The sequence below is a fragment of the Thalassophryne amazonica genome, chromosome 3 (assembly GCF_902500255.1).
Source record: "Thalassophryne amazonica chromosome 3, fThaAma1.1, whole genome shotgun sequence".
In the NCBI taxonomy this organism is placed as follows: Eukaryota; Metazoa; Chordata; class Actinopteri; order Batrachoidiformes; family Batrachoididae; genus Thalassophryne; species Thalassophryne amazonica.
The window spans coordinates 90,795,233-90,819,045 of record NC_047105.1 but is presented as its reverse complement, the minus strand read 5'-3'; the positions used below and the strand labels follow the sequence as shown (position 1 = coordinate 90,819,045).

The 23,813-nt window shown below is 41.3% G+C and overlaps 2 protein-coding genes across 3 annotated transcripts in view; both read right to left on the bottom strand.

Moving 5' to 3' along the window:
• The window catches only part of LOC117507253 (transmembrane protein 233), a 35,267-nt gene extending 27,920 nt beyond the window's left edge, over positions 1–7,347 (bottom strand). Inside the window, exon 1 of the mRNA XM_034167084.1 lies at positions 6,813–7,347. Within this exon, the coding sequence (XP_034022975.1) occupies positions 6,813–6,992 (180 nt within the window). The 5' untranslated portion in view covers positions 6,993–7,347. The remainder of the gene's footprint in view (positions 1–6,812) is intronic.
• A 5,266-nt stretch (positions 7,348–12,613) lies between these two features.
• The window catches only part of LOC117507250 (RNA-binding protein Musashi homolog 1-like), a 78,060-nt gene continuing 66,860 nt past the window's right edge, over positions 12,614–23,813 (bottom strand). Inside the window, exons 10-14 of one of the 2 annotated variants that reach the window (XM_034167082.1) lie at positions 21,136–21,216; positions 19,638–19,694; positions 15,102–15,155; positions 14,870–15,024; positions 12,614–14,779 (exon numbers count right to left, since the gene is read on the bottom strand). In XM_034167082.1, the coding sequence (XP_034022973.1) occupies positions 14,738–14,779; positions 14,870–15,024; positions 15,102–15,155; positions 19,638–19,694; positions 21,136–21,216 (389 nt within the window). In that variant the 3' untranslated portion in view covers positions 12,614–14,737. The remainder of the gene's footprint in view (positions 14,780–14,869; positions 15,025–15,101; positions 15,156–19,637; positions 19,695–21,135; positions 21,217–23,813) is intronic. The other variant, XM_034167083.1, reaches the window with a different exon arrangement.

The following is a 23,813-nucleotide window of genomic DNA, read 5'->3' as shown; positions in this document are numbered from 1 at the left end:
GCAATATGTGTGTGTCCCACGTGAATTTCTTGGCCCACCCTAAGCCCAGTTTCTAGGGGCGGGCGTTGGTGTTTAACCGTTCGGGGCAAACGCTCAATTGATGCTCCATTGAGCCACAAACAAAACACGCCCCGCGTGGAAACCTCCTCTGTCTATTAGGTGGTCTAAATGTGGCCCTGCTCGTGTCCATAGCTTCGTCAGCAGGGGGAGCTGTCGCCCCATGGGACGTAGAGGCCAGGGAGTGTGGGAAGGGCGGACCTTTCACGGACCCGGAAGGAAGAGGGACGGCGCGCGCCCAGCCACGTCCTTTGTCTTGTTCCCGACGGCGTTCCTCCAACCGATTGTCTAACCGTATAACGAGATCAATAAGCCCATCTAATTCCCGCGGTTCATCCTTGGCCACTAGGTGCTCCTTTAGGACTGACGACAGTCCGTTTACAAAGGCGGCACGGAGCGCAGCGTTATTCCAGCCGGACCTCGCAGCCGCGATGCGGAAGTCGACTGCATAAGCAGCTGCGCTTCGGCGTCCCTGTCTCATCGACAGCAGCACAGTTGAAGCGGTCTCTCCCCTGTTAGGGTGATCAAACACAGTTCTGAACTCCCTCACAAACCCAGTGTACGTGTGAAGGAGCCGTGAATTTTGCCAATCCACATCGCCGCCACTTGCGCGGAGAGAGCCTCCACCCTGCGGTTCAAGAGGATGTTTTGCTCGGCTATTTGATCCATCCGAGCCGTAAAGGCGGTGAGAATATGCTGTAGCTCACCAATCACGCCTCCTGCAGACGCCTGCGCTCCCTGCTCTCCCATTGGTTGTTCAACATCCTGGTGACGCCCCTCGGAGTCCATGACGCTGGCCGAGATATCCTGTTGGGAAAGTGTAGTGACACGGACCCACAACAGGGGGCGTAAATGAACGGACAATGGAAGGAGTCAAATCATAACACTTTACTGTTGTGAATGACACAACCAAACACAGCAGATTACAGAATGTGTAAAAGTCAATCAATAAGGTGTCGTGTGGGCAGGCTCGACGATAGGAGACGCCCGTCTGGAAATGAACCGGAACCACACGATTTCCACTGCCACCGAACCCGAGGAATACTGGAGCCGCCAAGTCCCGAAGTCCCCAGGTGGCCACCATCACGGCGTGTCAGATCTGGTACTGCTGGCAGAAAGCAAAGACAGTTAAGGGTGGGTGTGTGAACACCCAGTAACAATCCTGGTGGGAATTCCACCTCCACCTCTCACTCAATACGTTGCAGCGATCCCTCAGAGGAAAAAGAGTGCCGTCTTGCACAGCCTCCACAAAAAGGACCGGTACTCCTGCAAACACTCACAACAAACTGTTTACAAAATACCACAAAAAGGCTGAGAATATTACCTCTGGTAGAAGATGATATCTCGGCAGTGTGGTGGAGGTGTCTTCCTGCTTTTATTCCAGATGTGGATTGGATGATTAGTGACAGCTGTCACGGATGATGGGTGACAGCTGTCACCACGGCTTGTTCCTGAGGCGGCAGCGCCCTCTCGTGCCTGAAGCCCGCACTTCAGGCAGGGCGCCCTCTGGTGGTGGGCCAGCAGTACCTCCTCTTCTGGCGGCCCACACAACAAGGGGCACAAGACAGGGGGACCCCCTGTCTCCCCTTCTTTTTGCAATAGCCCTTGAACCGCTGGCGGTAGCTATACGAGGAGAAGCTAAAATTCCGGGTATTTCTATTGGCCAAAGCTGTCATAAGCTAATGCTATATGCAGACGATATCCTTTTATTTGTATCTGATCCTCAAAATTCCCTTCCTGCGCTGTTCTCTCTAATCAATACATTTTCAGATATCTCAGGGTATAAGGTCTACTGGACAAAGTCAGAGGCCCTTCCACTCACTGTTTACTGCCCCCCAAAATTTTTTCCCCTGGTACGTTTTCTTGGCCCGAAAAAGGTTTAAAATATCTAGGTATTACATTTCCCCCACAATTATCTAACCTTATAAAAATTAATTTTGATCCGCTACTTGACAGTATGAAGGTGGACATAGAACGCTGGAACCAATTGTACCTTTCAATGTGGGGTAAAGTGAACATTATTAAAATGGTTTGTACTCCCAAATTTAACTATCTGTTACAGGCTTTACCGGTATATATTCAATCATCATATTTTAAAAAGTTTGACAGGTTGTGTAAAGAATTTATATGGAAGTATAAAAAGCCCAGGCTTAACTTGAAAAAACTACAGAGACCAGTGGATAGTGGAGGACTGGGAATCCCGAACTTACTGTATTATTATTATGCTTTCTCTCTCAGGCATTTATCTCATTGGTTTATGCCTCCAGAGAAAGCACCTCCTTGGCTTGTTCTTGAAAAGGAGGTCTCTGCTCCATTCACTCCATTTTATTGCTTGTCTACTAGTCTTGCCCCTCAAAACAGGCTGCATCCTGTCATGTCGCACCTTCAAAGAGTGTGGAAAAGTATATCTCAGATTTTTAAATTTAATGTACACCTCAATCAAACCTCAGGTCTGTGGTACAATCCAAAACTTTGTATTAACAAAACTCCTTTTTTTTTGGAAGTCTTGGTTTTTGAAAGGTGTGTCAGTGTTGGGAGATCTATATGACAATGGCATATTGAAGTCATTTGAAACCCTGGCTGGGGATTTCAATTTGCCTAGACAGGATTTCTGGAAATATTTGCAGATGCGACACCTATTAGTAAAAACTTTTGGGTCTGCTGGGTCAGCCTTTTCAATTTGTAGCCTCTTAGAAGACCTCAGGAAAATAATTAGGCAAGGTCATGCAGCTTCCAATTTTTTCAAGATGTTGCTAATGGAATCGGATACCTCTTTGACATCCACTAAGCAGGCATGGGAGAAGGACTTAAATTGTACTTTCTTACAAGCTGAATGGGAGGGGATACTTAGAAATGGGAAGAAAATATCAAGAGAGCTGAGGACTCATTTAGTCCAATTCAAAATATTACATAGGATGTATTGGACCCCTCTTAGGTTATACAAAGTGGGCTTAGCAGATAATCATAAATGTTGGAAGTGCAAGGGGGATAACGGTACACTGTTACATATGATGTGGGAGTGCCCACAAGTTCAGATATTTTGGACAGCAGTTCATAGGGCAGTGGAGAAGATCCTGGGCAAGGACATTCCCTTTAATAATAGACTTTATGTTCTAGGGGACCCCTCAATTATAAGTGCTTTGCCTTCATTTCCCTCAGAGTGGGCCCAAACAGCGATTATGCTAGGGAGAAAATTATTAGTAAAGGAGTGGAAGTCTCCTTTAGCCCCATCCTTCTCATACTGGCAGACTTCTCTCGGCCATCTAGCTTCTCTAGAGAGGTTATCTTTCAGACTACTGAACAGACCAGATGATTATGATCGCAAATGGGGCCCCTATTTGGCCTATATTCATTTAACGACATTTTCCAGCTCAAATACTTTAGGGATTTGAATAGGTTTACATAGCTAACATTGTACGCTCAGATTGGCTTGGCATAGTTGAAACTGTATGTTTGGATTTGTTTGGTACCCCCTTTTTTTTTCTTTTTTTTTGCTGTTTACCACTGTATTTATACAGATATGCATATTGGTATATTATATCCATAGACCATTTTAGTTATGTATTATTTCTATCTAAATTTTGTTGGTGTGATAAGTGTTTTTGTAATTCACTGGAAGTTACTTGCCAAGGGCCGAATATGATATTTGTGGTGCGTTGTCTGTTCATTATTGATATTAGAAAATAATAAAAGTTAAGTCATAAAAAGATTAGGCTTAAAACTTTCCTTTTTGCTAAAGCTTATAGTTAGGGCTGGATCGGGTGACCCTGAACCATCCCTTAGTTATGCTGCTATAGACTTAGATTGCTGGGGGGTTCCCATGATGCACTGAGTGTTTCTTTCTCTTTTTGCTCTGTATGCACCACTCTGCATTTAATCATTAGTGATTGATCTCTGCTCTCTTCCACAGCATGTCTTTTTCTTGATTCTCTCCCCTCAGCCCCAACCAGTCCCAGCAGAAGACTGCCCCTCCCTGAGCCTGGTTCTGCTGGAGGTTTCTTCCTGTTAAAAGGGAGTTTTTCCTTCCCACTGTCGCCAAGTGCTTGCTCACAGGGGGTCGTTTTGACCGTTGGGGTTTTTCTGTAATTATTGTATGGCTTTTGCCTTGCAATATAAAGCACCTTGGGGCAACTGTTGTTGTGATTTGGCACTATATAAATAAAATTGATTTGATTTGATATCATCAATGACTGTGGAAATTTACATGTTCTCTTCAGGCAGTCATCTTTATAAATCTCATTGGAACGGCACCAAACAAAAGTTCCAGCATCATCACCTTGCCCAATGCAGATTCGAGATTCATCACTGAATATGACTTTCATCCAGTCATCCACAGTCCACGATTACTTTTCCTTAGCCCATTGTAACCTTGTTTTTTTCTGTTTAGGTGTTAATGATGGCTTTCGTTTAGCTTTTCTGTATATAAATCCCATTTCCTTTAGGCGGTTTCTTACAGTTCGGTCACAGACGTTGACTCCAGTTTCCTCCCATTCGTTCCTCATTTGTTTTGTTGTGCATTTTTGATTTTTGAGACATACTGCTTTAAGTTTTCTGTCTTGACGCTTTGATGTCTTCCTTGGTCTACCAGTATGTTTGCCTTTAACAACCTTCCCATGTTGTTTGTATTTGGTCCAGAGTTTAGACACAGCTGACTGTGAACAAACAACATCTTTTGCAACACTGCGTGATGATTTACCCACTTTTAAGAGTTTGATAATCCTCTCCTTTATTTCAATTGACATCTCTCGTGTTGGAGCCATGATTCATGTCAGTCCACTTGGTGCAACAGCTCTCCAAGGTGTGATCACTCCTTTTTAGATGCAGACTAACGAGCAGATCTGATTTGATGCAGGTGTTAGTTTTACAGGGTGATTCCATAATTTATTCCTCAGAATTGAGTGAGTCCATATTTTTTTTCCCTCTGCTTGGTCTAAAAAAGTAACCATTACTGACTGCCACAAGTTTTTTTTTTCTGATTTCTTATAGTGTTTCTTAAAGCCAGAAAGTTGCCATTTGAAATGACTTTAGTTTTGTGTCATGTCTGTGATCTGCTTTTTTCTACAAAATTAAACAACTGAATGAACATCCTCCGAGGCCAGTGATTCCATAATTATTGCCAGGGGTTGTATTTTGACATATCCAAACTGATCCATGATACTTGGTATGCGATATATATGCCCAACACCATAGTAGGAGAAACATGCCCATATCGTGATGCTTGTACCACCATGCTTCACTGTCTTCACTGTGAACTGTGGCTTGAATTCAGAGTTTGGGGGTCATCTCATAAACTGTCTGCAGCCCTTGGACCCAAAAAGAACAATTTTACTCTCATCAGTCCACAAAATATTCCTCCATTTCTCTTTAGGCCAGTTGATGTGTTCTTTGGCAAATTGTAACCTCTTCTGCACATGTCTTTATTTAACAGAGGGACTTTGCAGGGGATTCTTGCAAATAAATTAGCTTCACACAGGCGTCTTCTAACTGTCACAGCACTTACAGGTAACTCCAGACTGTCTTTGATCATCCTGGAGCTGATCAATGGGTGAGCCTTTGCCATTCTGGTTATTCTTCTATCAATTTTGATGGTTGTTTTCCGTTTTCTTCCATGCGTCTCTGGTTTTATTGTCCATTTTAAAGCATTGAAGATCATTGTACATGAGCAGCCTATAATTTTTTGCACCTGCGTATAAGTTTTCCCCTCTCCAATCAACTTTTTAATCAAACTACGCTGTTCTTCTGAACAATGTCTTGAACGTCCCATTTTCCTCAGGCTTTCAAAGAGAAAGCATGTTCAACAGGTGCTGGCTTCATCCTTAAATAGGGGACACCTGATTCACAACTGTTTGTTCCACAAAACTGACGAACTCACTGACTGAATGCCACACTACTATTATTGTGAACACCCCCTTTTCTACTTTTTTTTACTAATAGCCCAATTTTATAGCCTTAAGAGTGTGCATATCATGAATGCTTGGTCTTATTGGATTTGTGAGCATCTACTAAATCTAGTGGTACCTTGTTTCCCATGTAACAATAAGAAATATACTCAAAACCTGGATTAATCTTTTTAGTCACATAGCACTACTATTATTCTGAACACTACTGTAATTTAATGTAAACTGATTTTACTGGCTTGACATCTATGTCAGTACGGCATTTTAACATGTATTTTTTAAGCTTTTTTCCATGTGTGTTCACTCACATATCCGCACTGAAAATGCATATGAAATATTTCACATCCAGGTATTTTATATTCAATATTCAATATTTTGCCTGGTTTGGAGGTGTCATGTCGCTCTCCATGAAGGGACTTTTGCAGTAAGTAGGCAGCATTGGGACTGCGCTCTCTAGTTCTCATATAGGGCTCTGTGGGAAGAGTTAAAGAATCAGACCAATAAGCAGAGTCTATGGATTAGTTCTTATCAGTTCCTTCCCATCCTGAGCATGCTGCTGTTCTTGTTGCTGTGTTACTGCCTTGAACTGTACCATGAAATCTTTCTGTTATTGTTCTGTAATAGTGCCTTTTCTTTTGGCTCCTCCCTTTTGCTTTGGCTCATTACAGCAGATTCAGTATGGATCCACATTTGGATTTGACACAAAGTTCTACAACAGATGCACTCATTACATGAAGAATGGGCACAGAGGGCCTTCAACCAGCAACCTTGTGTTTTGAAGTCTCTTAGGGCTGGTGATGTTATATATCCTGTCACACATCACACGTGAAGTCCAGTTAACTTTAATTATGAGCTTACCATGATCGAGAAGGTCAGGGCCACGATGTTGATGGGGTAAGCAGGACAAAAGCAGGTGAGAATAGTCAAACACAGGTAGCTCCGGAGGGGAGGTGGAGGCTCTTCTACTGAGCCGACAACGAAGCCCGTGCTCCCACTCAGAGGAATTTTCTCATGTGAAGTTAACGCTGCCAGAGCCATATTACCTGTCGGCACTGATCACAGAGAGATGGCGGAACACTCGGGTCAGAACAGGCTGAAAGGACAAATATGTAGAACTGGCAAAAAGTCTTGTTGCTGTTATGCTGGTTTGAATCCTCTTTAAAAACCAGAAATGTTGTAGTTTGTGAGAAGCGAGCAGAGGAGAGAGGATCAGTCAGCCTGTGGCGTTCATCCAGTAGGTGTGAGGGATCGGACTCTGTTTACCACTGCTGGCACTTCACAGAAACACAACTTGCTGACATGCTAGAAGGATCACAGTACACCACGCAGTCCACAACACTTGACTCAAACTCATCCCACAGAGAGTTCAGACTTCTAAATCCAAAACTTGACTCATCTTTGGATTTTCCAATTAGGTGATGACCAATATATCACATATATCACATCACATATTCACTTGTTTTTTCAAATGTATTTCCTCATCTCATTCTGAGCACTTATAACAGTGGCCCTAAGAAAGGCTGAACCTCCTCAGCCCACGCAGATGCCCACACATACCACAAAAGAGTGTAATGATTCAGTTCAATTTTTGTTTGTATATTTTTTATCAAAAATAAAATTAAACACATATCTATATTATATTAGCCAAGTTTGTGTGTTATATTAGCCTCTCTCTGTGTGTGTGTGTGTGTGTGTGTGTGTGTGTGTGTGTGTGTGTGTGTGTGTGTGTGTGTGTGTGTGTGTGTGTGTGTGTGTGTGTGTGGCTTCGATCACACAGAAACCGGGGAGAGCTGACATTTGGCATCTGGTATGCTTATGTATTTGGGTCAAGGATGAGTGGTGCAAAACCAAAAGTTGATAGGACAAATGTTTTTGGAGACAATAGCAATTTTAGTGAACCAGTAAACAATGGATGTTGTGCTGCAATGCATCATGGGGTTTTGGGGTTTAAAATGTTGTTGTGGTATTGTGATTCATGTTAAATTAACAGTGTCGTTAGTGTTACTGAGCTTTTGTAGTGCAGTTGGTTTAGTCAGTTTAGTTAAGTGACATGTTGCTGGTACCATGAGTAAAAAAAAATCAATGCATTTGATGTCTTCCGCTACTGTCTCTGTTTTTGCATGTCTAAAAATAAGACCACTTGCTTGCGGCAGAATGCAGTAAAGACCAAAATTGTCCGTGCATGCATATGTATAACTTCGATCACGGACAAACTGTGGAGAGCTGACATTTGCTGTTTGGTATGCTTATGTATACCAAACCATAAGCATACATAAGCTTATATATGCTTATGGTCAAGGATGAAAGCTGAAAAAATGGAGCGCTGATAGGATGAATATTCTTGGAGAAACTACAGATATTAGCAAACTAATTACATTCTGGATGAACACACCATTCCAGCAGGGGGTGGTAAATCATCTTTATATTAAAAGTGTGAGTATGTGCGTGATTTTATTTAGCAGGTTCAATGTAAGTACATAATAGAATTTTAAATATGTCATAAATGCATGGATGACACAAGAAAGTGAAAACACTTATTTCCACTGTGGTTCATTGAAAAATCACTAAAGACATAATGTAAAACAGTAGCATAAAATTTCAGGAATGTTAAACGTTTGTATAACATTCATTAAATGTTCCCTTTTGTATGGCTAGCATACTAGCATAGTATGGTACTATGCTTTCTATCCCTTTAAATTAATTTTATGAGGAAACAGAGTGGGCCTCGGCCTCAACTTTATCTAAAGTCTGGGTCATTTAGTGAAGCTTAGGGCTAGTGACCAATGATCACCTTAGTATTTCTTCTGTTTTTCTTGTTGCTTAATGCTGACAAATTATACTGTATTTGTTATCTTTTTGATGCCCAATTCTGTTTTTTCTCTCTGTTTGAGGTGCAGCTTCATCCAGAGGTGGGTGTGGTGTCTACATCTGCAACCCTCTTGTTCTGTGCACCGGCAAAATTTTCTGTATACAGTGGTCCCTCGCTATAACGCGGTTCACCTTTTGCGGCCTCGCAGTTTTGCGGATTTTTTTTTAGTGCAATTTTGCATGCTTTTTTTTTAACAGCGCATTGTGTTCTGCGTCCTTATCAGGCAGGCCGTTCGCGGCACCGGTCGGCATCAGCGCGATTGCTCTCACTGTCTCTGATGCGCTTACTGAGTCTGCGGGCTCGGTAAACGCAACAGCAGGCCACTCACACCGCCCTCCTGTCTGCTGTGTGGAGCTGTGCCAAATCTGGCAACAGGTCCAGAGACTACGCTTGCTGGCTGTTTTGATGCGGATGTTGACCGCAGCCGCAGAGCTCCGTGGTCACCGAGAGAGGACTTGGATTCTTTGCGGGTCCCGCATCCATACCTCCGGAGGCAGTGAGCGAAGGGAGAGTTCTGCGTGTGTCTGTTTATAATCTTCTCGCCCAGAAGAAAAAAGAGAGTGTTTACACAGGAGAGAAAAGTGAGAAAATGTTAATGCCTGTTTGAGAAAAGTGTATAAAGTGTGTAGTGAGTGGTTTTACAGCCTTAAAATATCTATAATAATTGCAAAAAATAGCGCTGACTACTTCGCGGATTTCGCTTATCGCGGGTTATTTTTAGAACGTAACTCCCGCGATAAACGAGGGACCACTGTATTTGTTTTGTAATTTGTGTCAGTAGCATGGCCCAAGCAGAGAGTCACCCCTTTAAGTCTGGTCTGCTTGAGGCTTCTTCCTAAGAAGGAGTTTTTCCTTCCCACTGTCGCCTGTGTACTTGCTGTGGGGGTTAGCAACATTAGACCTTACTTGTGTGAAGTGCCTTGAGGCAACTTTGTTGTGATTTCCACTCTCCAGGTTCACATCATACCTCACTGACCGTCAACAATTGGTGCGATTAATGAACCACAAGTCTGGGTGTTCGGGTGTTTCCCTGGGTGTCCCCCAGGGGTCAGTCCTGGATCCACTTCTTTTCATTATTTACCTTCTCCCCCTGGGTACACTCCTCCATCACCATTGGATCCATTTTCAATGCTACGCTGATGACACACAGGTCTACATCTCCTCCAAACCCACTGCTGCCATCCCTCCCTGCCCTCCTTCATCACCTGCTTGGAAGACATCTGGCGCTGGATGAGCAGGAACTTCCTGAAGCTCAAAGGCAATAAAACTGAGGCCCTGCTCATCGGCTCCAAATCCACCCTCACTAAATCACAACGCACCCCAGCTCCACCCATCACCATCGATGGATTCCCTGTACCCTTCTCTCCCCAAGTCAAAAGCCTAGGTGTCATTCTGGACAGCACCCTCTCATTTGCACCTCATATTGAAAATATCACCTGGACTGCATTCTTTCACCTCTGCAACATTTCCAGACTTCGCCCATCCCTGTCCCAATCCAGCACTGAAATTCTGGTTCACTCCTTTGTCACCTCTCTCACTGATTACTGTAACGCCCTCATCACTGGACTAACCTAACAAACTTATTAACAGACTGCAACTCATCCAGAACTTGGCTGCCCGGATCATCACCCACACCAAATCATCTGATCACATCACCCCTGTTCTCATCCAGCTTCACTGGCTCCTTGTACATTACCGCATTCAGTATAAAAACTTTCTCCTCGCCTAAAAAGCTCTCCACAACCTAGCCCCCACTTACCTCTATGATCTCCTGCATGAGTACACTCCCTCCCACACCCTCCACTCAACCTCTGCTGGACTGCTTACCATTGCCACCTCACGCCTCAGTACCATGGGTGCCCGGCCCTTTAGCTGATCAGCACCCAGACTCTGGAACTCCCTCACCCACACATAACAATCAAACTTAATCACATCATTCAAGTCCCAACTGAAAACCCATTTGTTCAAACTGGCATATGACCTCTAACTGGAGTCTGTCACTTGTTTTTATGTCAATGTTTTGTTTTTGTGGGGTTTTTTTATGCTTTTACTTTTTGTAAGGTGACCTTGGGTGACTTGAAAGGCACCTCCAAATACATTTATTATTATTATTTGCTAATACAGTATGAATGAAATAAATTAAATTGTATAATGTTTCAAAAACTTTTTTCTTCTTTTTCAGTAATGCTTTTAATTGAGCTTCCAAGCCAATGTTAAATATTTTCACATTGTGGTTTTTTGTTTGACCGCTATTACTCTATTAGGGTTATGGTCAAGAAGTATACAAATTTTGTAGTTTTAATACTGTACTGTATGTACATTTCTACTGTCTTATTATAAAACATGCAAAAATAAAAAGCTTAAATTTTAAAACTGTTATAATCAAATTTTCCATAAACATTTCATATAAAACAAGAGCAATGATAGATTTCTGACATCCGCCAATCCAGTTCCAGATCACCTCCAAAATTCAGTGGAGTCTTCCAGGCCCTAATATCTATCTGTGGTGCAAATTTGATGAGAATCTATGACGTAGTTTTGATATAAAACATTGCTAAATCCTTAATCATACGTTTGTTCCTGTTGGAGTTTATACATTAATCCAGTAAGTAAAACTGTGCAAAGCACCATCACCTTGAGATCAGCAGGAGGTTAATGTATGAAGTAAATTATTAGTTATTGTCCATCTGTTGTATAGTTCTTAATATTTATTGGCCAAGCTGTGAGTTACGCTTGTCAAGAGAAATTCTGTTCTTGCGTACATCTTTCCGACAATGCATTAATAAAAGGAATAAATAAATACAAAAAAATAATGCATTTCTGGCATTTATAAATGTCTTTTTAGGTACACTAGTACAGATATGTACTCATGCTCTTAAGCCGCTTAAGCTTAGGAACATTAAACTTATGAGCACATTTGACACGTGTCTGTATCATGCAGTCTGTGCTGACACTCACATCCACTTCAGTTACTGAATTGATGGTCAAGTGATTTACAAACCATGAGCTGGTTGTTGGGCAACTTCACTCACCTTCAACCACTTACTCCAATTGAGGGTCACGGGGGCACTGGAGCCTATCCCGGCAGTCCTAGGTCATGAGGCAGGGTACATCCTGGACAGATGCTAGTCTGTCGCAGGGCCACATATAGACAAACAAACACATTCACACCTGCACGCACACCTACGGACAATTTCTATAAAGTTTCCATGCACCTAATCTGCATGTCTTTGGATGTGGGAGGAAGCCTGAGCACCCGGAGGAAACCCACGCAAACACAGGGAGAATATGCAAACTCCACAGAAACGCCACAGGTGGGAATCAAACCCATGACCTTCTTCCTGAGGCATCAGTGCTAACCACTAATCCACTGTACTGCCCTATGGGCAACTTATTTGTGCATAATACATTCTGTAAATAAACTATATGCTGAATATTTACTTAATTACATCTTCATCTTCTGATCTCGACAGTAAACATTTTTGGGACCCTGTTTATGCTACAACATATTTGGCTCTTTGGCTTGTATTTTGGGGCATTTAAGAGCCCAAAAACACAAGCCAAAAACAAACTGACATTATTAAGATCATTAAGGTTCGTGATAGCTTCAGCTAAATGTTTTAGTGGTTTACTTACTTAGCTGTATCACAGTTAACTTGTCAGTTAGTGAATTTGCAGTTATCAAAGCTAATTTTTAGGCTAGCTGTGCCACTGCCAAAATGGCTACCTACTAATAAAAATAATATTAAAAAAAATAAATAAATAAATAAAAAGACTAATCACAACTAAATGCTTCAGAATAATTTATTAGGATTTTAAATTGAAATTATCAGGAAAAAACAAGGAAAAAAAAAAAGAAAATCACTGCTGTAAAGCTTTGTGGGGGGGCAGCTCAAATCAGTCTGGTTCAAGTGAGCTCATTTAGAGCTACAAGCTTCATTCAAAGCATTGGCCCTTCTTCATACATCATCACAACAACAAAAAACATCATTAAAATCAACATACAAGGGGAGTAAGATCTCAAAACAGAAAAATATAGTTTCTTTTTCTGAAAATAAGTTTTAATGCTGCAGAATTATCCACACATCGTCTGCTATTACCAATAATAGTACTATTTTCATTTGTAAGGTAAAAAATAACTTATTGCTTTATTGTAAGTTAAAAAGTTACAGTGTTGGTGTCCAGCAGTAGTTTTATTTTTGCATCCCAGGCAGCCTGACTGATCTACAGGCTGGATCATGAGGTTTTCTTACAGTGCTGAACATCAGCACAGATGCTGATCAAACTCATTTTTACAAATGTTCAATTTGTTCTTTTCCTTCCAGCCTGTGCCAGAGCTGACCAGGAGCAGACCCTGTTCCATTTCTGGTCGCCTGCCTCTGTTCATAAATACACCGAGCAGCAACTTTGTATGACGGATGATGTTTCGGTGCTTGAGGACCAAACATTTATGACAACTGAACATGAAACTGTTGTGAGGCATTTGAGCAGGCCAGCTGAACCAAAATGGAACAGGGAGAAACTTTTTCAGTACCAAAAACAAAGCAATCGAAGTGCTCCTTCGCTGCCAAAGTAGTTCCATGTTACACTTTGATGTATGCGTACAAACACTCACTCACACACTCAGACGCAATCATGTGCACCTTCAATAGTGACAAGAGGACAGAACGTGGCCGTGACATTTTCTACAATTGTTTCTCTGAGAATGTCCTTCATTTGATTTCACGGCTAACAACACAGCAGAAGAGAATACCAAAAAAAAAAAGAAAAAAAAAGAAAAAGAAAAAAGAAAGTGAATCGCACAAAATATATGTATTTCCCAACAACAAGAAGTTAAATCACCCCCAACCCCATGATCCTTTGATTTCTTCTTGCAGTTCTTCACTCAATCATCTTAATTCTAAAACGCTCGTGGAAAAAAAAAAAAAAAAAAAAAAAAAAAATCAGGCTCATCGAAATGTTCAAATGACACAAAATTATAGCTGCTTTTTCCAGAAGCAAGCAAACAAAGTGATGACTTTGTACACAAAACGTTTTTTAACCCAACAAATATGCAGGACAAAACTCCTGCAGAGGGCAGCAGCCGGCCCTGCACATGCACCACGCGTGCCCTGAAAGCAGTGACATGAGTGCACACACACACATAGTAGTTGATGACATCCAGTCTGTTAACCCATCCCAAACCAACCCAAAACATGCCAGTCGGTTCAGGAATCCCTCCGCCCACCCGACACTCCTATGTACAATATCTTACAGGAAGACATAAAAACATTGTTTTAAAACCAATGACAGCATAAAATACCTTACACATTATCATTATAATATTAATAACAATATTACAAAGGTTTGTTTTTTAAAGACTACCAAAATATACATTTTAGTTTGTTTTTTCTTTCATGTTTCTGTGACGAGTTAAAAAAGAACTTTGCGTGCTGTTGGATTTGTTCATCCTTTGTTAAAAACAAGTGGGCCCTGCTCAGAGCCAGTTTGCACAGCATTTTATCTCAGACATTTGTAACAGCTTTCAAGGATTTCATAACAAAACAACATAGCACATAGAAATAAAATCATTAAAAAAATAAATCCAAATTGTCCATGGTTGTTGTCATACTACAATAACAAAACGCTTCCTCAGAGAATTTTTTTCTCAGCTTTAAAAAAAAAAGGGAGTCTAAGTTATGAGAATAAAAGAGGAGAGACCACAAACAGGGACATTTTTGTTGAAGTGAGATTAGTACAGCAAAAGAGTTCAGGGTTTAAAAAGATATTCAGTCGGTGGGTGGAACCACAGTGACCCAAGACCCCAGTAGAACCTGCGGCAGCCAATCCGGCTGCGTCATCAGTGTGCAGCCAGCATTTTGACTGGCTCGCTGGTGGAGTACAGTACCGCCGTTGTTAGGTGGCCTGAGCGGTCTCAGTGGTAGCCGTTAGTGAAGGCAGTAGCAATCAGAGGACCCTGAGGACACAGACAAGGACACGTTGTGCTGTTACAGACGACAGGCATGTGCAGCTGCGCATGTGGGCACGCCAGTGAGTAGTGACCTACCCCTAGGCTGTGGCCAAAACCTGTGCTGGGGGCGGGGCTAGCAGCACTGATGTAGCTGCTGACTCCTGAGTCCTGATTGGCTGCAGCATATAGGTCAGCCATTGGTCCAGGACTGCTGGTGCCCAGGAAGCCAGCTGTGCGTGAAGGGGTGGAGCCTAAGAAACAGCAGGACGGAACAGAGCTTTAACACTGGAGGGCTTATTTCTCTCTCTCCCTCTCTAAATAAACATACCTCTGACCACTGCTGCTGCTGCTGCCATTGGTCCATATGCAGTCAGGGGGATGGCTACAGTTAAATCACACAAACACAACAAATTATAGCACAAATAAATAACTGGGGGCCTGTTCAACATCATAACATCTGCTCAAACATCTGTCATCTGATTAAAGATCAACTGGCACAAAGGTCAAGCCTCAAAAAGCAGATGGACAAACATCCAGCCACATCAAAACCATGACTGGGACAAAAATAAAGTTCCCTCGAATGAAAACAAATAAATAAAGACCTTTTCAAAACATGAGTGCAAAGACAACTCTGCCACTAGATGGCAGTGTGGCGCTGCAGTAGGCGCTTTAGACAGTTGCAGCAGCTTCCACAGCCAAGAAGCAGGAGTCAAAAAGATAATTTGTAGACTACAGGGGTGACACAGAGCACATTTAAAATGTTTCAAGCACACGAGACGTTTGATATCAGTGCAGCATGGAATGGAAATTCTTTTCTTCATTAGTGGGTCGACAAAATTCACATTTAGAATTGTCTTTGTTATTCCAGACAATCAAGTCACCGTTTTGTCATTAAATAAACCAAACTCATCAAGTTACAAAATTACCAACATTAGGGTGAGCAAACGTACTGTTTTCCCAGGACATGTCCTGTCCTGGCCGTCCTGGGTTCTTTTTAGAAAATGATGAAAATGTCCTGGTTTTTCATCTTTGAGTAAACTTTGAGTATCTCATTGCTGGGGTGAGTGTCCTGGTTTTGGTTATCAAAATATTGTCACCCTAATCAAAGTTAGATGAAAACAATTTAGTTGCAAATTCCAGATTAAATGCAAACTCCTTTAAAATTGCCTGAGACTCCTGGAAAAAAAAGTATTTTTGTCATCTTAAAGAAACTATGCATTTTGAAAGGTGAAACATGTCACACGTTACTAATTTATATTGATTTGTAAATATTAGATATTAAGTTAGTTTTCCTTATTTTTAAACACATTCCTCGGGTGCATCTCTAAAGACGCACTTTCACAAAAGCTTAAAAGGCGATCACGAAAGAAAACCACAAGATATTTACCTTCACCAAAGTTCGTTTGCTTTCACCTGTATCTTGTTAGCTTATTAGGCTTGTGGAGGTGACATCATAGGTCACATGACATTTATTAATGGTACCATATTGCTGGTCAATCAGTCAGCGGTGAAATTATTTGTTCTTGTTACAAAGCCAGAGATGCTGTGGTGGAAAATTGCCATAATCATAGAGACAGGGATGTCTGAGTTGTGGTTGGACAGGATTCCAACTGGGCAAGTGATGGGATTGTTAAATATACAACAAAATTAGATAAGGGTGTGCCGGCAAAGTGGGCATGACAATGTGCAACTTGCAACCAGGTGACAATTTAAAGCTTCGGAGTACAATGTGTGCAAGTTGAGGGCTTCAGGATGAAAGAATATCACAGTATCACGCATCTTTATCCATATAACGGCCTGTAAATCACATCTCAAAGCAATTTGCATGGTGCTAGTCCAGTAGGTTTTTCAACATTTTTCAGAATGTCAACAAAACACAATTGTGAAATAATAGCACTCCACTGAGTGATGTTATGTGCCTACTGGGATTTGCCATCTCGCGATAACTGTCATGGCAACAAATGTGTAAATCCTGCTAAAACTGGCATTTCATTCATTAATTTTGTTTGTTTTTCTTCCTGAACCCAAATAGCCATAACAAAAATATAATATTTGAGAAGCTCTCAGTCCCTTACTCCAGCTACACACAAATATTCAGTGCATCCAGAAAGTATAAACAGCATTTCACTTTTTCCACAATTTGTTATGTTACAGCCTTATTCCAAACGTACATAAGTATTCACACCCTTTGTTGATGCAGCTTTGGCAGCAATTACAGCCTCAGGTCTTCTTGAATATGATGCCACAGGCTTGGTGCACCTATCTTTCCGCAGTTTTGTCCATTCCTCTTTGCAGTACCTCTCAAGCTCCATCAGGTTGGATGGGGAGCGTTGGTGCACAGCCATTTTCAGATCTCACCAGAGATGTTCAATCAGATTCAGGTCTGGGCTCTGGCTGGGCCACTCAAGGACATTCACAGAGTTGTCCTGACGCTCCTCCTTTGATATCTTGGCTGTGTGCTTAGGGTTGTCCTGCTGAAAGATGAACTGTCGCCCCAGTCTGAGGTCGATGCACTCTGGAGCAGGTTTTCATCCAGCATGTCTCTGTCTACTAGTCTCCCAGTTCCTGCTGCTGAAAAACATCCCCACAGCAGGATGCTGCCACCACCATGCTTCACTGTAGGGATGGCATTGGCTATGTGATGAGCAGTGCTTAGTTTCCTCCCTGACACCTGGCATTCATGCCAAAGAGTCCAATCATTGTCTCATCAGACCAGACAATTTTGTCTCTCGTGGTCTGAGAGTCCTTCAGGTGCCTTTTGGCAAACTCCAGGCGGGTTGCCTTTTACTAAGGAATGGCTTCTGTCTGGCCACTCTACCATACATGCCTGATTGGTGGATCCCAGTTTAGTTGTACTGTTGTATTTATATTTCCTTTTGCACATTCTCAACTGTTCTTTGCCTTTAATCAAAACTAATTAAACTACCTTGCCTTACCATGCCCGAGCATAGACATTACATTAAAAAAGATCCTGCTTTACAACCCACTTTAGTTATGCAGAAAAGTTAAATTAAGTAAACTTTTTTTTTTAATATGTCTCACCAATTAAACGTTTCTGAGTAGGAACAGTCAAAAATTTGTGTATTTATGTGGAAGGTGCGACCCAGTTGAGAAGAAAGAAGGTTTTATGTGCATATTTTACATCATGCTGTCCTCAGGAAGAGATTTTAGACGTATATTGGGGGAGCGTTACTGTTTTTTGTTAATGTGTTGCAGGTCTAACTCTGTTTTTAGTTTAATCATAGTGAGGAGGCTCAGAGACACAGAGCAGACTTTAAAATAATAGAAAAGATTAAAAATTCTGCACTCTGCTCACTGTGTCGTTACGGCGCTGTGACAAACAGCAGGTTGACCCACCGCCCCTCCCTTCGGCAGAGTGCGCATAGGACACAGAGGAACAGACGCGGGGACGTGCTCCGAGAGCAGAGGAAAAAAAAAAAAACAACTAAATATTATTCTAAAAATTGATTTTTGAACATAATAAATTTCATATCTTGCGTCCAGCCTTGGTTTTGTGTCAGAAAGGCTCAGGGCGAACCCTGCCTTTTGGCAGCCCAATTGATGGAAATCTGTCATAGCAACGGAGAACTTTAATCTCTGTAAACGTAATTTCAATCTGCTACTTCAAACTGGGTAATCTGAAGGGTAGTGGAAACCCGCATAATGACCGTAATTTGACCGGCAACATGGTGGCCTACATAACAGTCATGAGAACTATTTCACACCGACTGATCAGTAGTCCTGAAACATGATCTGGAACACAAACATTTATTCTCTGGGGAACACGTGAGAAATTCAAAATACATTTTTAGCATTGGGTGACGTGGCATTTTGAGGGTAGATATGTCACAGCACAGGCGCTAATGAGTTTTGTTCGTGTTGTAATGTTGAAAGGAAAAGAAAACCTAATTATATTAGGCTGCTGGTTTGCAAATTTTAAAATTCTGGGACTTGGTTGATTATATTACAATACAAATTATGTACGAAGTCAAAAATAAACTCTTGCCTAAACATGTTCAGGATCTGTTTAAAATGAGGGATTCCAGCTACAATTGGAGAGGAACATTATTATTTGAGAAACTAAGGATCAGAACTACTGCAAAAAGTCATTGTGTTTCCGTTAAGGGTATTAATATTTGGCATAACTGTCCCAATAATATTAAGTTACTTGGTACTTTAGTCAGCTTTAAAAGGCTTTACAAAAATAATATACTGTACTTACCCGTTATAGCTTGAAAAATTAGGTTTGCCATTTTGTTGTGTTTGGGTTTATGCACTGTTGCTTGTTTGGCTGTGTTTTAAAATTGTGGTGCACTGTCTGAGTTGTTTTGTTTGTGCACATTTCTTTTGTATTGTTGCTATGAGTATATATATTTATATATGTATACATTCTTTACTTTCTTTAATTTTTATGGTATAAGGGGAGGGTATCTATAAGCTTTGCTTCTGCCTGCACCCTTTCGGCCACACGGGTTCATTGTACATTGTTCTTTTTATGAGTTTGTTATTGTCTATGTTGATATTCTGTGTGCTGGATAAATTAATCAATTCAGTTCAATATTGCTTTAGCTGATAGCAAGGGAATTAATAAAACTGGTGTAAATTAACAAGATTGCATAAAGTGCTGTTTCAGTACCTGAGTCAACCTAAATGAATAAAACACATTTAGCCTTAGACTTATGAAGCCCAAACTGATCTTTGGTTGGTGACAACTTTGGCACAAAGAATGTATGTAAGATGTTCGTCATCCAGGTCATTGTAAGACAAATGTATACTGAGTTTAAATCAATAAGTCAAATGCATAACAGTTTGAGTTTGACCTCCTAGAGAGTTCACTGCTAGAGCTCAGTGAGGAGCCACTGACCTGTCAGCTCAGGGGGGTGGGATGATGTCAGGAGAGGGGTCCTCTCTAAGTGGAATTCTAGAAACAAAAGGTCAAGAGAGATCCCTTTGTAAAAACAGTCACCATTCACCGGCCAGACTACAAAGCTACACAAACATTTAGCAAGTAAATACCTATTGTAGAAAGAGGCAGGAAGGTAAGTGCGGAGGAAAAGGAGGGCCGACTGAGCCAAATCAGAGGAGGTTACGAACAGATAAATAACACAAATCAAAGAAAAATAAGCAAACTTCAAGGTTTGAGACATGCAGAGGCATTTTTCAGACAGAAGGAAGATGAAAAGATGTTTTACATTTGCAAGCAGCCAAACACTCAGGCTGAACTTTGTGTTAAGAACATTTGTGAGAGCGGACAAAAATGATCCGTGCACATTGTCTCACTTCTTGAGAATCACAGCTGAACCTGGTGCGTATTACACTAGGGGCCTGATTTACTAAAGGTTTGCATGTGTAAAAACATGAGCCAACACCACTGCACTTGCAAATACCCCTGCATGCTGATTTACTAACAGATCACGATGAGTCAAATGCATAAAATATTGTCTGTTTAGCGCGTTTGCCTTCATGAACAGGCAATTTGGGGTTTGTCCACATGATTGTGCAAAATTCTGGGAGGGAACATGCAAATAGATGAGGTTTCGACATGCAATATGATTTATCAAGGTCAAAACGAAATTTAGCAGATGCAAACTGCATCTGCATTTTGCGAGTTTGAAGCCTTATCGTTAATGCATTGCGTTTGACAGACTGCTGTTACAGCAGTACATAAAATAAAAGAAGTCATTCATTGCTATCATTAAAGTCATTCAACGTCTGGCATATTTGAAGATTTTAAAGGTTTTATTCATGTTTATTTCTTTAAGAATAAATGTTTCCATACCCAACAGGTGGACCAAAATACATTTTAGTGCAACTCAAGTTACCGTAATTACAGTCATTATTGTGTCGCACTGTGTTCCATATATAAACACATACGCACATCTCAGGGTCTATGTGGGATGGCACGTCTTTACACACTGCATGGGCATTCTGTTGTGTGCATTACCGTAAGCACCAATAATAAATCAACAAATTGTACTGCTATTTGAGTACTACGTTGTCTTCCATGTAGATTAGATCTGGATAAAGTGGTGCCTTGCCCCTGCATTCAGTTAAGTAAGTGGCTGATTTCACTTCATTTTGCGCTTACAGCCATTAACATGTGACAAATCCTAATTTCACTTCATACTGCTGTCCACATCACATTACTGCCCGCTAGCAATTGTGCATTTACGTTGTACTCAGTAAATTTCTCACAAAAACTCTCCACCCAACATACAAAAGTTTGGATTGCCCAAGCAATTAAACACTCCAGTCCTTATCAGGGATCTTAGTAAATCAGGCCCTTCGAGTTCTGCACACAATCCTCTCCAACTGTCAGTGTAGCAAAGTCATGTGAATTCAGTATGAGTCTGCAAACATGCCTGGGAACTGGTAAGTGTAACCGGGTGCAATTCCAGAGTAACTGCGGCTGGTGTAGGTAGCAGTCTGGAAACCAGGATAGCCTGTCAGAATAAAGAGAGAAAACATTGATCAGTGGGCGTGAATTCACTGAGGCATGGAAACAAAACTAATACATCAAAATGTATTACATCAAAATGGGATAAATGATCAAGAAGTCAACATATCATTATGGGGAAATATCAGAGGTGTTGAGAATAACATTGTGATAGTTTTATTTTTTAAAAAGCTGCTGGTTAAAACAAGCAACAGTGGCTACCAAGACCCTGCAACTAGCAATAAGATTTCATAACTTGCATTTAACCATTACACCTGCCTGAACAAGCCTAGACATGCCCCACTGTGCCAGCATTGCTATTTGGCGCCCAAAGAGGAGGTTCACTGGTCCGCTCTTGTATCTATCAGAATCCAAAACTTCAAAACTGAATAGGCAGTAGTTCCATGACTGCTCCCAATCAACCCATTAATGGGTAAAATGGTGGAGCGTGGGCAAGATGTATGACCTGAGTGGGATAAATGAAGTCCAAACATGCCATCCACCTTGTAGTACCTAAACAAGCCAAGCTAGGGCTAACAGGCTAACTTTGTTTCAGGTATTTGATTAACCTGTATTTGTGTGGCTGTTGGTTTTTATAAGGAATGGCTTGGGTGTGGATATCAATGTGCCGGCATTTCGCCTAAGTAACTCTGTCTTGGCAGTTTGGATGTGCTCAAGTAAGAACACATAAAGTGTTGTGGATCCAGATCCAGAAAAGGGCCGAAGAATAAATTTTTTTTATTCTTTTTTGTCAACAAGACATCATGGGGCATTTTCATCAATCTGCCATAAAACTAGTAACCACTTAGAGCAGGGGTGAGCAATTAATTTTTACAAGGGGCCACATAGGGAACCTGAATTACATCCGAGGGCCACACCATCGATAACTCGGCTGTCTCCCATTACAAATTTTACAAAAAATTACCTATTTAATAGCTTTTATAGGTAATTTTTATTATTGTAATAATATGTAAATATTTAAATATACCTAAATAAACCTCTCTAATGATTTGCAACACACAAGCTTGACATTTTTAATAAATGTAATAATAATCACAGACCTCATGAGGGCCGGACAGGACAGAGACATGCAAAGGGCAGCATGTGGCCCCCGGGCCGCAGTTGGCCCAGGTCTGACTTAGAGAATGCACACATCTGCCAAGGCCCAACCATTATCTGTTTATCTGTCCATAACTGAGCCCAAGTGCAGCTGGGGGGGGGGGGAATGATGTTTTGCCAGTGTACAAAAAACATGAAAATCAATAGGAGATATTAAATATTCATGAAAAATGATCCTAGATCCATATCTGTCTCAAAATGCAGTCTATGTTATCTATTGAGCCAAGGCTTAACTCTCCACTGAATTTAACTGAAATCCATTTATGTGTATTTAGATATTCTGCAAACAAACAAACAAACAGGCAACCATGACTGAAAAACATTTTTGGTGGATGTAATAATGTGTAGACATCAGTTTTTGTTTTTTATTGTTTTTTTTTTGTTGTTGTTGTTTTTTTGGGGGGGGGGGGGGGGGGGTCACATCATACAGAATTTTTATGTCCAACCACCTGTTCAGGTTTGTGTGGATCTGAGTAATAGATCTAGTGAGGGGAAGAAACAAGTTGTGTCTTGGCAGTTTGAATGTGCTCTACTCAGTGTCTGTGTAATTACGTTATTTAATAAAACTGAGTTTCATATCACTCACTCATCATGAACTGCTTATCTGGGATCGGGTCGTGGACAGTTTTATATTATTTTAGTTTATTTATATCAGTTTTTCCAGCTTGTTTAGTATTCCAAGTTAATTGCTAACTTTTAATTTATAATACACTGCTGATATCAGGAAACCAGAGGATTAATCATTGAGCTTTTAGTGACAATATTCATTCACTTTCTGAAGGTTAATCCTGTTAAGGGTCACAGGGGTGTTGAATCCCAGCGGTCATTAGGGGAGAGGCGGGGTACACCCTGGACAGGGTACGAGTGTATCACAAAGTCACATGTAGACAAACAAACTCATTCACACCTGCAGTCAGTTTCAGGGCCACGAATTCACCTAAACTGCATGTCTTTCCAAGGGGAGGGCAGTCGGAGTGGCAAGAGGGCAACCCACACAAACACGAGGAGAATATTCTCCACAAAGAAAGGACCAGGTCAGTTACCTGGTGTCGCAGAACGAACGCCCCCCCCCCCCCCCCCCCCCCCCCCCCAAAAAAACTGGTCCGCCCTGCCTCCACTGCGCATGTATTATTTGGGACCACAGCTGCTCGTCTGAGTCTGATTCTCTACACCCAAAGCAATCAAAGGGAATAATGTGATTATTAACCATCAGATGACAAAGTAAAACCTCTTAAATCATTCTAAAGTCAGTTTTAAGCAGAAACTAGGCTGTTTTAACAGAAATGGGGTGATAATTGGTGAGTCGTTACTGGCGAAATGATGGGACACACGTGCTGCTGCGACGCTCTGATCGCTTCCGACGTCTTTTAAGAAATAATGCTGAATTTATGTGGAAATGATTGTTGTACAGAAGCTTCAGATATCTGTTGCTGAGATAGATGATAACTGAAGTGCAGTTTGAAGCAGAAACGATCATCAGATCAT